Below are 14,745 nucleotides of genomic sequence, written 5' to 3' on the forward strand. Positions count from 1 at the left end.
TCATATATTTTGTGTCCTGTTACTCATCTACATCGACAGAACCAAAAGCTGTAGGGAAAGTGACCAGCTTTTTGTGTCTTGGACAAAGAACCACTTTGGGAAGTCAGTCTCAAAGCAGTGGCTCTCCTTACTGGATTGTTGGAGCTATTGCTTCAGCCTATAGCTCTAACATTTAGAGTTTAGGGGTTTGCAGCCACCAGAGGGCCTGCATGCACATTCTGCCTGGGGTCTTACAACCGCATGGGACCGCAAGTTGGGCCTCCCCACACACCTTTACCAGGTTCTACAAGCTATATGCTACAGCGCATCCATTTGCCCTTTCAGTGCTTAGTGTGGCAGTTTAAATCAAAGCAGATATCTTTTGGTGAAACAAAGTTTCCTGAAATGATGAAGTTTCTTTTGATTCCTCCACCTTTTCACAGGCCTTCTAATTATATAACTTCATTTCCCTGGTGAAACAACTTCGATCAAGTTCCACATAGCCTTTTTAATAGTGTATTCACAGTTTTTCCAGATAGCACTGACGTTCTTCCACATGTGAAACAGTTTGTAAGAGTGATTATATAACCATTTCAAATGGTATGGGAGTATTATGTGAATTCATTCAGCTTGGCTTGAGTTCAAACTCAGTTTGAGCAATGTTGTCACGTGCAACATATAGACCTGCCTTTTTAGAAACATCAATAACTGAACAGTCTGCCAGGAAACATTGGAGACTTTGAGGATATGCTGTATTTCTGTTTCAGATTAACTACTAGTCAAGAAGTCCTTGAGGGATATGTCTTTAGGACTGTGCACACATAGATTACTGTATCAGGTACATATGAAAAGCAAAGGATGGTTTTAAAGGAACTTTCTATGTATTTTGCTATGTATTTGATATGGCTTAGAAATGTACAAATGTAAATAAACTGTATAAAGTTTGTGTTTGTTATTAAGCAAAATAATATACTCAAGTATGTGATTTTATTAGTCCTCAGTGTGATTTTAGCCAATGCCATTTGAGGTGTTAAATATACAGTTAACAGTTGTGTATATGTGTATATGTCTTGACTGTCTGGAGTGAGTAAAGTGCAGAGACATGCCTGAACTTGAGAGACTCATATTAGACATGGTCTTTAGAATTTCCTCTCTTCAATAAGAGGGAGATATATAACCTATACCCATGTATGTTTCATCCTTCGTGCGTGTGTTTATCCAGGGCTCAGCGGGAAAGAAAGGAGAAGGCGGGCTGAGTGGATCTCCTGGCATTGAAGTAAGTATCACACTACCTCAACCAAATGTATGGCTCAGACAGAGACAGCAGCAAAAAGGTCATATTACTTAAAACTGCTCCCCATTAATAATTGATATAATGCATGGGTGTTTGCCAACATTTCTGACAGCAGCAACAGTGTTTTATTCAGAATAAGTAGAAGAACTGTTTACTTACCATGATCAGCAATAACCACTAGAGAGGAAGTGCCATCTCAAGAAAATAAAACTTGAGAGAATAAATGAAGCAGGGAAAATAGACAAACTCAGCCAAAAGTCATACATCACAAGCCACAATGTTTGATTAACAAGTGATGTCAGTGCACTTTAAATCCACCACAAGATTGCTGAGCTTGAGCCTGAGTGATGTTGATATTGTGGAAATTTTGCAGGGGCCAATTGGTTTACCTGGACTTATGGGAATGAACGGTTATCCAGGACTAGATGGTCCCCCAGGACTGACTGGCTTACCAGGATTTCCAGGAAAACAAGGACGAAAGGTAGTCATTATAGTGTTATATAGACAGAAATGTACGTATCTGAATATTGATTGAATATATTGATTCACCAATTGTGATCCATTCCAAAGTAAAAGTAAAGAACGTCATGAGCACATACATGATTGGCTTCTCCTCTTTCTAACACATTTTTTCTTGCTATTAGAGAGGGAGATGCATATGACATTTTGTTATCTTCACTTGAATCAAACCCCTCCCTCCCACAAAAGATATGAACTGTTTTGTATCTAAAAACCTCTATTCTTTCCTCTGTACTTTCTAAATAAACAGTAATGTCAATGCGCGGTAATCAGAAGGCGCAACAATAATTAAAGGACCAGTGTGTAAGATGTAGTTTAGCGGTGTAGTTGCAGATTGCAACTCCCTCGATTCACCCTCCCCCTCCAAGCAGAAAGGAGAAACTACGGTGGGGGCAAACAGACAAAAAATATTAACAGCCCGATCTAGTGCATCACTGTAGGAATGTGTGTGAATGGGTAAATGTGGCGTGTAGTGTAAAAGTGCTTTGAGTGGTTGGAAGACTAGAAAAGGCACTTTACAAATACAGTCCATTTACTCTAGACACAAGTGAGCTACAACAATGTGATCTTATTTGAAAATCACACAGCTGACTATGTGGCTGATACTCACGCACACAGGAACCCAGTTGCATGCAATGTCTCAAAACATTCTTGCTCTGCACCATAAATGTAGATAGGAGCAGGGTCTGATGTAATACAGACGGAGTCAGGAGATTTACTTGCATAACTGAACTTTCAAGAGGACATTTCCTTTACTGTACTTGATACACCCTCATCCTAACCTTTTTAGGACCTTGCCTTCACATATTCCTGTTGTCACTCAACAAGAATACTGGAAGTTTAATCTTCATTGCGCTGATAGTCTAAATATAGTCCACAATGAATAAAACTGTGTGAATATTATCTACAGCAAGTAGACTGGTGGAAGTCTGTGGCTCCCTATTGTCAGCTGAAAACTATCAGCACTCGTCCGAACAGCAGAGGTGAAAGCGATGCAGACAACTTAACCACTTAATTGTTTATTGTTCTTAGCCGCATTAGATTACTTGTGCTTGTGCTGCTTTGTCCCCTTAGCACAGAGATTTAATTTGACTCCCTGAGTGCCCAAAGCTTTCCTTCAGCTGTTACCATCTGTAGTTTTAAAACTGAGACATACGACTGAGATTGACTAATCATTAAATGCCTTGTTTGATTTGATTGGCTTCTTCTGGTTGCGACACAGTGGGTTTATCCAAATACGTGTGCAGCCAGAGTGGATTGGGATTTCATGCATGAATGTCTCTGTCCTTTTCAGCCAAGAGTCGGAAAGCCAAGTCCTTTATGTCTGGCTTTCATTTACATAATGTTGTTGTATAAAAGTCTAGTAGTCTAATTTTGGCCACTGATGTTTTTCAAGCTGACTGAAAGGATATGGTTTCTCACTTGCAGAGTGAGTCCTATAATCTACGGCTCCTAAATCACACAAAATACTTAAATGTATAATTTGAAAAAAATACACAAGCTGTAAATTAGATATGCTTTATGTTATTCGCAGAGACATTTTCTTATATGTGAGATGTTTTTGGAGATAGCAGGTTTTCTTGAGCCAACAGTCTGTTTCAGTAGTCTTTTACTACAATGCACCCGGGGCTGTCTCAGCAGGAGAGGTCTGCAGGAAACTCTATTTTCAATTTTACACTGCCCGCTTCCATAGTGGGAAAGATACTGTAATATGGCTTCCTTTCTGCCTCTGCTGGCAGGCTGCAGAGTCCCTGCAGAATAGTCCTCATCCTCTTTGTCCTTGTTACTCATTTTTCCCATAATGGTTGTCAATTTTCTTATTCATTGTTTTCCTCATTATCTGCTCAGTCATTTCTATTCACTTTGCCAGTTGGATGCATTCACAGTGAAAAGGGGAAAGGCTATATTTAAAAACTGATTTGGAGCATTTCTACTTTATTGGACAGTATAATAGTGGAGAGCAACAAGAATGAAATGCAGTAGAGGTCCTCCACTGAAATCAAACTGACAAAGATCTTCCGGTATCTCAAGAACCAGACTGCTTTTTAAAACCCAAGCAGCTGACAGGTGCTTTTGCTCGAGGCGCCTGCTTTTTTGGTCAGACATTCAATAGAAGAAGCATTTTATAACATCAATAAACTCTGATGCTTACTATAGTTTATGAAACCTTCAACATTCAGTCTAGCATAATGCACAACAAATTTGGTTATAACATGTAAATCAAATTTGTTTTTTGAAAGTATCCACCACACTATCTAGCCTCCAGCAGGGAAGAAAGTAGGAATAGTGACACAGGACACTGTGCTTTCCTGGGAAACTTGCGAAAGCCTCAACGTTTCAGGATGTGGTTTAAATTTGCATTTTGGATGATTCATATGTTTATATTTTTGTGTGAACTGGGGAAATGCAAGAAGTTATGAAATAATTTAATCCGTTCGCTTTCCATGGCTTAATGATCTGTTGCAGAAAGCGGCTGTTGTGTCGTTTGTATATGCCTACATGCGGGGGCACTGCCAAAAATTGGGGATCCTGACCAAAGCTCACAGTGTGTGTGTGAAGGTTGGAACACTCAGACTTAATAAAATCTTTGTGTGATCTTATTAAGCTGATAGACTAGTGGCTTTTTCTTATGCAAGAGATTCTCAGCACCTGCAGGTTACACCCAGTAAATCTACAAGGATTTGATTCCAACCTGCTCCCTGACTTGTCTGCTCTCCTCGAGGTGATCGAGGAAAATAATCCGTATGTGAGGCGACACCCACTCAATCTGTTATTCTAATATCCTTCACTCCCTTTTGCCTCACCACACTGCTGATGGAGCAGGAAACCGCTGTGGTCTGTGGTGTGAGAAAGCAACTCAGTGACAGGCAGGCATTTTTATGGGTACACTTAGGGAGCACGCTGTCAAGAAATATTATAACCAGGAGGGGCCGGCAGACTTCAGCACTGTGGCTTACAGCTGCATATTTAGAAATGTGTTTGGATATATTGAAATAAACATTGAAAAGAATTTAATTCATTCATTCATTGTTGTTAATTTAAAAATAATAATAATAATAATAATAAAGTGCTCTAATATAACCTAATATAATACTCTTTTATTACATTTTGATTTGACATTGACAAAATGTCAATGACAACAATTGTTGTGTGCATTCAGGGTCAGACAGGCTTGGTTGGGCAAGAGGGACCTGTTGGACGTCCAGGTCCCAGGGGAGAGATTGGACTACCTGGACCACCTGGAGAAAGAGGACCAGTTGGTCAGAAGGTGAAAACATAATAGCGTTGAATATTGACAATGTATCCTAAATTGTTGCAGTGTGACTTGAGATAAGAAAATAATCTTTTCAAACATTTTCTTAAGTTGCATAAGATTTTTTAACTCCTGACCATTCAGGGAGAACTAGGACTGCCAGGGGACAGAGGAGCCTCGGGAATCAAAGGCATGGAGGGGGCCACAGGTGACCAGGGCAGGAAAGGTGACCTAGGACCCAAAGGGCAACCAGTGAGTATATACAGACATTTGTGATTTAAAAGTCCATCTTAAAATAGGATTAAAATAAGGTTATGTTATTGGGATATTGGCACATTTAAGGTTGAGATCTGTCAGTAGCATTTTACCTATACATTCCTATATAATTATTATTATCATTGAAAAAAAAATAATCTTTTTTTTCTGAGTAATTAATTTTTTTGTTTGTTTTTTTGAATAATTGTTCCCCGTTTTTCTGAGTAATTCTTTTCCTGTTTTTCTGACACATTTTTTTTCCCTGTTTTTCTGACTAATTTTGTCCGTTTTTCTGAGTAATTCTTTTCTCGTTTTTCTGAGCATTTTTCGTGGTAGTTTTTTCCCCATTTTTCTGAGTTATTTTCTGAATTATGGAGATACTTCGAACTCCCGTGAGAACCTCCAACCTGCAAGTGACTCCCATGGACCTATGGTGACTCCTGCCCGCACATACATGCCCCATCTTTAACTATCTACGTAGTGCGTAGAGTCGACAAACTAATGATAATACCATCTATATGACTTAAAGACAGGACTATCTCTGTGTCTTAAACCCAGATCAAAGTAAAACTTGATTGAACTAAACAAGCCGGTCATGTTTGTTTCTGTTAAATTGAGCTATCAATAAAGGAATGAATGCGTCTAATGTTTCAAATGCTCTCTAAACTCAGAAAAATAAATTACTCTGAAAAACAGAAAAAAATTACAAAAAAAGAAATTTACTCCGAAAAACAAACAAAAAATATTTTCAAGTGAATGCTACACGCCTCAGTACAAATCATATTCATGTAAATATTTGATGTTCTACTCTGTTCTTCTTTTCTATTCCTGATGTTTAGTTGTAACTGTTTGAGCCTCAGATTTGCAAAAGGTGTCCTTCACACATAAAATATCTTTTCGAATTGTTAAAGTCATAACATTGTAGGCCGCTGCATGACTCTTTCTAAATTGATACCATCCCTAGGAATGTTCTTGTTGAAAGAGGGTTTTATAAGCTTATATACATTCTTTAATACCTCTCTAAATATAGCTTCTGAGGTTTAGATAGCCAGTCTGTGGTGGGGTTTAAAATGTGTGTCTGACACTTTTCCACCCTGAGTAGAGTAACAAATTATCTGGGCGGGACCAGAAATGGAAACATTCCACCTGGTAAGGCCAAGTTATGTAAGACCCTCACACTCCAGAGACCTGAAAAAGAGGTGCTCCACTTCACTTATGTAACTCCTCAAAGAAAGAGAAAAAAGAAACAACATTCAATCCCTTGCTCTTCCCTCCCTCCTCTAGATTTCTCCATTGATGCTCGTGAAGCAGAGAGCAGACTCAGACCCTTGGGTCAGATCCCTTTACACTTTTCAGTGAATAGAGTTTCTCGGTCAAAGTCACTGGCCTGAAAGTAGAGCTGTCTAGAGGATGTGGATGACTGGCTGTACAAACGTTGTGTCTGCCACCCTGGATGACAGACAGTGCTCAGACACAGAATAGAGTACAGACACCTAACCCCACAGCGTGTGTTTCTAGGCCGGTGTGTGAATGTGGGTTGGGGCTACTGTAGATCCAGACATAAAGCTTTGTGTGTGCCCCAGTTCTATTGAAATGGACGAGGACGTTTTAAAAAGCTACTTATTGTGTCCCTACTGTGTCTGGAGCTGTAGATATAGTTGGATAAAAAATCACACAAAAGTACACAATAAAACTCTATGAATCCTTACATATTATATGATATTATGCATTCAAAATGACACAATGACAGTATGTAAAAGGCAAGGCTCATCTTTTGCTATAATGTGATTGTCTTTTCTGCTTGTAGGGGGAATCTGGAGATCTGGGAATGGTTGGTCTACAGGGCTTTCCAGGGCCAATGGTAAGAGACTATGAATATCTAACCAACAGTTAGGGTGTAAAAGAAAACACATCACAAGAAGAAATGAGATATGATAGAGATATATTGTACCTGTAAATGACACACAGGGATTGACAAGACCTCTTTTTCCTTTGAACAGGGGCCGAATGGTGATCTAGGATGGAGAGGTTTCCCCGGTCCTAAAGGCCCAATGGGTACAATGGTAAGTTTAATAAAAATGGAAACAGTAGGCACACCACTGTGTTTTCAAGTGTACTACTGAAAATGTAGTGAAATAATATGAAACCAAATAGATTTAGAATGTGTGTGTAGGTCTTTTTTAGCCAGGAGTGTAAGCCCATATGAAGATATAAACAGAATAGAGAGTGCATTAACTTTTTGTTGTAATTACTAAGTCTCGTGAGATAAGTAGTAACCACCTCCTTGAAAACATGTACATTTAAACTGATTATTCATCTTCAACTCTGCTGTTTGTTTCAGGGATTCACTGGACCTGTAGGCCCTGAAGGAATGATGGGCCCAATGGGAAAACCCGTAGGTTTCTGTTTGTGTGTAACAAGAATTGTGTAATGGCCATGCATCACAAGATAATGATCAGCAAATTCTGTAGAAGTGAGAAAGATGTTGACACAATGGAAGTAATGAGAAACATTCTTTTACCTTTAATACAACCTTTTAAAACTTTTAATAAACTGGTAAAATGCTAATTGAGGTTTATGTAGAATACAGAATGGGATGCAATGCTGTATATAGTGTCATGTTGTTACTTTTCTTTTCCACAGGGGCCAAGGGGTCCAAAGGGAATCAGTGGTGAAATGGTAAGATCTGATTCAAACCAGTTTTCAAACACTGAAAAGTCTTTCAGTGATTATATGATAATGTTTTATATTACATATGATTACATGCTGATATACCATGTGATTATATCATGATTATACTCCACTGAAGTGTCAGACTTGAAATTTCCTTACTGAGAAAGCATTGCTGGGCTAGCTATCATGGCGCCACCTCAAAGCAGATTGTGGGTGTACAAACAGACCTACTGCAGATGATGAAGGCTGTGTTTAAAGATGCATGAAAGCTAGCCGGGGGTTCAGTGGTAGTTTTGTTTATATGACTGTCCTAAAATGACAGCATATCGCTACGGCTGTGTCATAGTGAAAGTAGCTGTTCTCAGTGTCTCCTGGAGCTCACTGTGGGGCCTTACAGTACTCTCAGACCCTCTTATGTAAACACTGTTAAGGAAATGCCTTGTCAAAATGTTAGCATGGCAAACCACAGTGAAATCCGCATATTCAGTTTTATATCCATGCTCCCAGTCTGTAACGCAAACTGTAGTTTCAGATCAGCTTAAATGCCTCTCTAATTTCCACGACCACACACACAGACTCTGTGCACAATGCCCTCTTCATTTTATCCTCTTCTCAAGCATTGATGATGTCAAATATGTGCATACTCTCCCATATATGAACTACCTAAAACCCCACCAGCAGACTTAATAAAGTCCAGCTGCCCCAGGTAGCTGTCGAAGAACAGTGAGCCAGAAGGGGCAGTATGTAACCACTGTGGTTATCTACAGCATGATCAGATTCCTACTGCTGTTCCTCACACTATCATAGAGAAAGGTGAAGGAAGAATCATGATTCTGCAGTTGTTCTTTGAGTGGTATTCTGCTCAATGTGATCTTGTACTTTAATTATCCAATGCATGTTATTTTTTAAAGCTGTCAGCTGGTACCGTGGTATTCACATTGGCTGCTGCAGTAAAGTCTTGAGGTCGCCAGAGCAAACAGCACAAAAAGAATACATAATATATGCAGCGTTTTAGCATTTTCAATACTAATTCTCTCACTCTTGCAGGGGCCTCAAGGACCACTGGGAAGTCCAGGACCCAGAGTAAGTGTTAACTTCACATTTCAGCTTACTACACATAGTCTATAAATGTAACAATAATGTTTTGTGATATTTCTAATTATGAAACATTATGGATGAGCTCACTTTCAATTCAGCCAGTCCAGGCAGACTTTAAAATTTTGGACCAGACTTTATAAAAACTATAAAAACATATGGACAATCTCAGATTTCAAATGATTTCTTATATATACATACATTATGAAAATACTAGAAACTACTTTATTCCAAATGTATTTGGTCAGTCCAGACTAGGCAGTTCTCTGGTTGCACACTCAAACATCTCCCTATAATGTATCTGATGCAGTCATGGTTTACCAGAAAGGGAACAGACTGCAACCACAATGGGATCATTTTTCGCTGTGTCACTTATTCTGTCCTCTTCTTTCTTCCCAACTCAGGGACCTCCTGGTGCTCCAGGTCCAACAGTAAGTGCTTCGTGTCACTCATGTAGACAGGTTGACAGGATCAGCCAGGCAGGAGTCCTGTTTTGAGTTTCATGTAGAATACGTAAGGTTTGGACCATAAAGTTGGAAGGAATATTGACCAGCTCTTAGGTAACTGATTTAAAAAACATATATTTTACATTTGGCTAAACCTTATATCCTCATCCTGATGTATGTCTTAATCTCAGTCTGACTGGAAAAAAAACCTGTTACATCTCTTTGTTCCTGAAACCCAAACTGTGTGACTGTCCAAGCTTCAACAGACTTTTTTAGAGAAATAAAGCAAAGTGATAGTAGCTATTTCTCTGTCAGCAGAGCAAATCCAAGATGTGATAGAGCCAGGGCAAGCATTTTTATCTGTATCTTTATCTTTATCTTTATCGCATCTCTTATCTTTTGTAACTTCTGGATAAAGTGTAGCTTTCTGATATCTGACTGACCTTTTCCTGTTTGAACAATTTTAAGAACCCAGAAAAACAGCAATATCAGATGCCTGTTTACACACATTATGTGATAACAGTAGTGTTTATGCTGAGAGGAATGTGTTATTCTTCCCCCCTACTGAAGTCAGGAATGTGATGGTTTATTGACGCAAGACTTATTTTACTGCTTTTCTCTGGTATTAAAGTGTATTCTTATCCTATTAAAGTTTTCTCTATAAACAGGTTGCGTAATGAAACTGCCATGTTTTCTATAACCAATGAACAAGCCTACGGATTAAAATCTTTCAGCTAAATAATGAACAGGGCACTGAATCTGTTTTCATTTAGCTGAATATGTTGATTTTGAATCCACAGAGGCAGATATATGATTACTCAGCAGTCTACGATCTATCTGACTCTAACGCTGCCCTCAGGACAGAGGTAAGGCACTTATACGCTCACTCAATGGATGGGGTGAATGGCTGGATTGTTAGATGGATGGCAGATATGTTAACAGATTAGTTTAAAATTCGAATGCAAAATCCTTTACAAATTCTGTTTCGCACTCATCGTTAGTATTGTAACTGTAATGAAGACTGTAATTAACTGTAATATGTCATTTTGGAGTTTGACAGTGTTGTCTTTTCCATTCTTATCCAGAGTTTCCAGAACACAGAGGTGAGCCTGCCAGACCAGAACACGGAGATACTTAAGACTCTACGTTACCTAAGCAGTGTGATTGAGAGCATCAAAACACCTCTGGGCACACGGGAGAACCCGGCTCGTATCTGTAAAGATCTGCTTGACTGTCAGCACAAGCTCAAAGATGGTGAGAATCTTATCTTCCTGATACTGAAAGGACGGGATGGCAGGATTTTCAAAATATGAGATTGCACAACTCAAAGCACATGTAGATGGTTGCATATCCCTTTTACATAATTCTCCCTCCCTGCCTCACTCTCACTGTCCTTTGACTTTCAGGTTGGTTCTGGATTGATCCAAACTTGGGATGCACTTCTGATGCCTTCAAGGTCTTCTGCAACTTTACTGCAGGAGGGCAGACCTGTTTACATCCAGTGGCCTCTAATAAGGTAACACTGAAGTGGTGAACGTATCAACATATCAAGGTGCTGGATAAACAGGGTTTCCACAGGGTCTGAAAAAAGTCTGATATCCAATAGGCTGCATTTTATGCCTTAAATTGGTTTTATGTTATGACATTTTTTTCAGTCTCACTTTTAAAGATGTTTTTGAAAACATTTGTATTGATCGTGCTACAAAGCAAATACAAAACTTAACAGAACCAATACCAATTTTCCTCCATGTTTCTTGATTTGAAATATGTCTTAAATTGCATTCATAATGGTCTTAAAAAGTCTTAAATTTAACCTGTTGAAACCTGCAGAAACCCTGTTAAAATAAAGGGCTGTTTGAACCCTTTTGAACTTTACTGAAGCCTAAATGAAGATAAATAGCGGCTATTGTGCCATTTTTAAATGCTGGGAACAGTATGTGCATCACTTCCCTCTCCATGTCTGTTGATTTTTTGAACCTTTCTATATTGTCTAACATAGATTGTACAGCAATAAAGCACTAACACAGAACTTTAACTGCACCCCAATTTTTTTTTAATTAGATAACTAATAACTGCAATAATCCTTTAAATGGCAGGAGACATTGTAGGAGGTTGTATCACAGTTTTTCAAATGTTTGAAATGAAAGTATTTATCCTACTTTGGTTATGTTGGCTCTCCATCACAGATGGTGTTTGGTGTTGGGAAAGTCCAAATGAAGTTTCTCCATTTACTGAGTACTGAGGCCAGCCACAGCATCACACTCCACTGCCTAAATGATCCTCCCTACGGCACCACAGACAGCTTCAGCTCCACTGGATCCATACCGCTAGAGAACACCACACTTCGGTTTCGTGGCTGGAACAAACAGATGTTTGAGAAAGACACACTACTTGAACCACATGTGCTACAAGACGAGTGCAAGGTGATGGACAGATAACTGATTCAGCAAAATCCTTTCCCTTCCGGTCTACATGAAACAGGACTCAACAGACTTGACATTAGTCTTTTACCTTTGGAGATTTTTACTTGTCTTGATAACTATTTGATGCAGTCATGCCTATAAATGTATAAAACATAAGTGAAGGATATTTGGTTTATTTTCTACCTGGAAATTACAGATATATCATAGAATGAAAACACTTTGATAGAGCTGAATTGCAGAAAGCTCCACCATACAGCTCTTTTCATGCTAAAGAAACTCATGCAAACATTATTTTTATATTTGAAAAGATAGTTTATATATTAGGCTTGGATCTGAAATACGTTTACAAGCATATTCTATCATATGTATTTTAATATGAATCACCTAAATTATGTTTCTTTCTTTTCTTTTTTCTTTCAGATCCAAGATGGCAGCTGGCACCAATCACATTTCTTCTTCCATACTCAGGACAGTCGTCAGCTACCTATTGTAGACATACAGGAATTTCCCACAGCACCGCCCAATAGTCAGCAGCATATAGAAGTCGGTCCAGTCTGCTTCCTCTGACACCAACATCACCGTTATGTGACCTATTTTCATGAACTACTAAAATTCAAAGTTGTTTCAAAAAATGGCTGCCTACCAAAGAGTGAGTATCCTTCAGAGTTTGTTGTGTCCCTTGGAGACCATTAATAGGACCTGTCAGAGCAGCAAATGCCCAAAGTCCAGTCGAAGGCAGATCTACATGGAAGATCTCAATCTCTGTGGAACATCCAGTCCAAGAAAGCCAAAGGAGAACAATGTATACCAATATTTATCGATAATTGTGTAAAGTGTGTTTTGTCAATAATTGTTAGTCAAACGGTGCTTAGGTTGGCTGTACATGGACATATATTACTCCCTGATCACAGGGTAGGGCCTCACTAAAAGCAGCAGCCTATCCAAACCCCCAAAATCCCAGCTCCCTCTGACCCCTCACTCCCAAACACACCCAGACCATCCTAAGCCGAGGCCTTACCCGAAGGAGCCAGGTCTCTACATAGGAGCACTGTCTAACTAAAGGTTTTTTATGAGTGCAATAGCATGTGGATAATGTGTGACTGCTTTAAATATTTCATTTTCTGATCAAAGGCTATATTTTACATTGTTTTCATGATATTTTTGTCTTCGGTCCTGCCCAGTCGGACCTGTACATCTTGACGGATGGTGCTCTACCTCTAACTGCTCATTTGCTTTCTAGAATAGTTGCTAATGTCAAGTTAGCCTTTTTTTTTTTTTTTTTTTTTGCCTTTGTGTTGTATGTACCGGTTACATCAAGATTTGTTATGTTGTATAAGTACTTATGTTGATTTGGTCATTTCTAATTTATGAACCATTTTTTTTGATACACTACATATTTTTGTAGCTTTTCCTTCAATGTGGTAGGTTCTTCAGGGGAAACCTATCATTGGTGCTGCAACAGAGAATGAGTCATCAGTGAGTTTTTACATTTCCTGTGTATATATTGACAGCATACTGTATGTTTATTTATATCCTTTTTGGTTTTTTGTTCACATTACTGTACCACAGTAAGTTATACTCTCAGAGAACTATTTGGTCAACCACAACTCAGTCTAAAGAAGTATTTATGTTTAAAAGGTGTGTTTGTGTGACTGTATGTTTATCATACTGTTCATTCAGTGGTGGTTAGGTGGACTGGCAGCTACAGAAGGCCAGAGTCAGAATACACAGCAAACACAGTCATCATATTCTTAAGTTATATTACCTTGAACAAAATGTAATTATATAAAGTCTGCGGAGGAAAGGGTTGGATGCAAATGTGTAAATAATAAATAAGTTGACAAACAAATAAATGGAACATTTTATCCACAAATGGTTCTGTACTTTTTTGAAATGGTTGACGTCATACTGTATGTGGGGATCAAATTACTCTTGAATGTCAATAGAATTATACTGGAATAAATGCACAAAAATACGCTATAAATATGCTATCCAAGGTGGTGATAGGTTTGTATTTGTCAAAGATACATACAGTATGCAGAATATTACAGATTACATTACAATATTTTTATATGATATGATATACAACTCTGGATACAGATCCATAAACTTGTATACTACTGGCTCTTTCCAGTTATAGGCAGTCCTTCCAGAAAAAAAAGGAGCTTTTTGTGATTGTTGCGGGCAAAAATCCTTGATTATGCGACACGTTTTCTTAAAAAATGCGATGGAATATGCGGGATATTTATGCAATTTTATGCGATGAAATTGCGGGAACTTGCAAAAATTGCGGGAACTTGCAAAAACTGCGGTTTGATGAAAAAGAGAAAAAAAAGTGATTCCCCCAACACCCTGTTCTCACTAGGCTACTACCTTAATGTAAAGAGTCATTTCTTATTACTTCCTATGATAAGCAAGCATCCTACATCACAGAAAGTGCGGGGAATATTTAAGTTCTCATCTTGTTTTATTTCAGACCTTAATAAACACATGGCTTAAACTTACAAAACATTGATGAGTCAAACAAGTTCTGTAGCTTTGCGCGGTCTTTTGCGCTTATTTTTGTTGGCAAATGAAACTGATTTGCGGGCTTCATCATGGCCTCATCGCGGGGTTTGCAGCTTTTCGATGACGTTCACGTTTCATAACCTTCCCATGGCAACAGGGGAAAAACGGCTGCTCTAGTGTGAAGTAAAAGCAACATTTATCAACTTTCTGCTAAGATATATGTGACTTTTTTGCAACAAAAATGCGGGGATTATTTGAAAAAATGCGGGCCCTGCATAAATATGCGGACTTTGACTGATA

General features: G+C 38.6%; 1 protein-coding gene across 2 annotated transcripts in view; it reads left to right on the top strand.

Annotated features, from left to right (window-relative positions):
* Positions 1 to 13,810, top strand: part of LOC127350906 (collagen alpha-1(XXIV) chain) — an 88,529-nt gene extending 74,719 nt beyond the window's left edge. For both annotated transcript variants that reach the window (XM_051377966.1, XM_051377967.1), the window contains exons 46-60: positions 1,202 to 1,255; positions 1,647 to 1,754; positions 4,953 to 5,060; positions 5,190 to 5,297; positions 7,108 to 7,161; positions 7,301 to 7,363; positions 7,642 to 7,695; positions 7,944 to 7,979; positions 9,021 to 9,056; positions 9,473 to 9,499; positions 10,315 to 10,380; positions 10,600 to 10,768; positions 10,921 to 11,030; positions 11,701 to 11,937; positions 12,358 to 13,810. In XM_051377966.1, the coding sequence (XP_051233926.1) occupies positions 1,202 to 1,255; positions 1,647 to 1,754; positions 4,953 to 5,060; positions 5,190 to 5,297; positions 7,108 to 7,161; positions 7,301 to 7,363; positions 7,642 to 7,695; positions 7,944 to 7,979; positions 9,021 to 9,056; positions 9,473 to 9,499; positions 10,315 to 10,380; positions 10,600 to 10,768; positions 10,921 to 11,030; positions 11,701 to 11,937; positions 12,358 to 12,504 (1,377 nt within the window). In that variant the 3' untranslated portion in view covers positions 12,505 to 13,810. The remainder of the gene's footprint in view (positions 1 to 1,201; positions 1,256 to 1,646; positions 1,755 to 4,952; positions 5,061 to 5,189; positions 5,298 to 7,107; positions 7,162 to 7,300; positions 7,364 to 7,641; positions 7,696 to 7,943; positions 7,980 to 9,020; positions 9,057 to 9,472; positions 9,500 to 10,314; positions 10,381 to 10,599; positions 10,769 to 10,920; positions 11,031 to 11,700; positions 11,938 to 12,357) is intronic.
* The last annotated feature ends 935 nt before the right edge of the window (positions 13,811 to 14,745 follow it).

This window comes from Dicentrarchus labrax, unplaced genomic scaffold (genome assembly GCF_905237075.1).
Source record: "Dicentrarchus labrax unplaced genomic scaffold, dlabrax2021, whole genome shotgun sequence".
In the NCBI taxonomy this organism is placed as follows: domain Eukaryota; kingdom Metazoa; phylum Chordata; class Actinopteri; family Moronidae; genus Dicentrarchus; species Dicentrarchus labrax.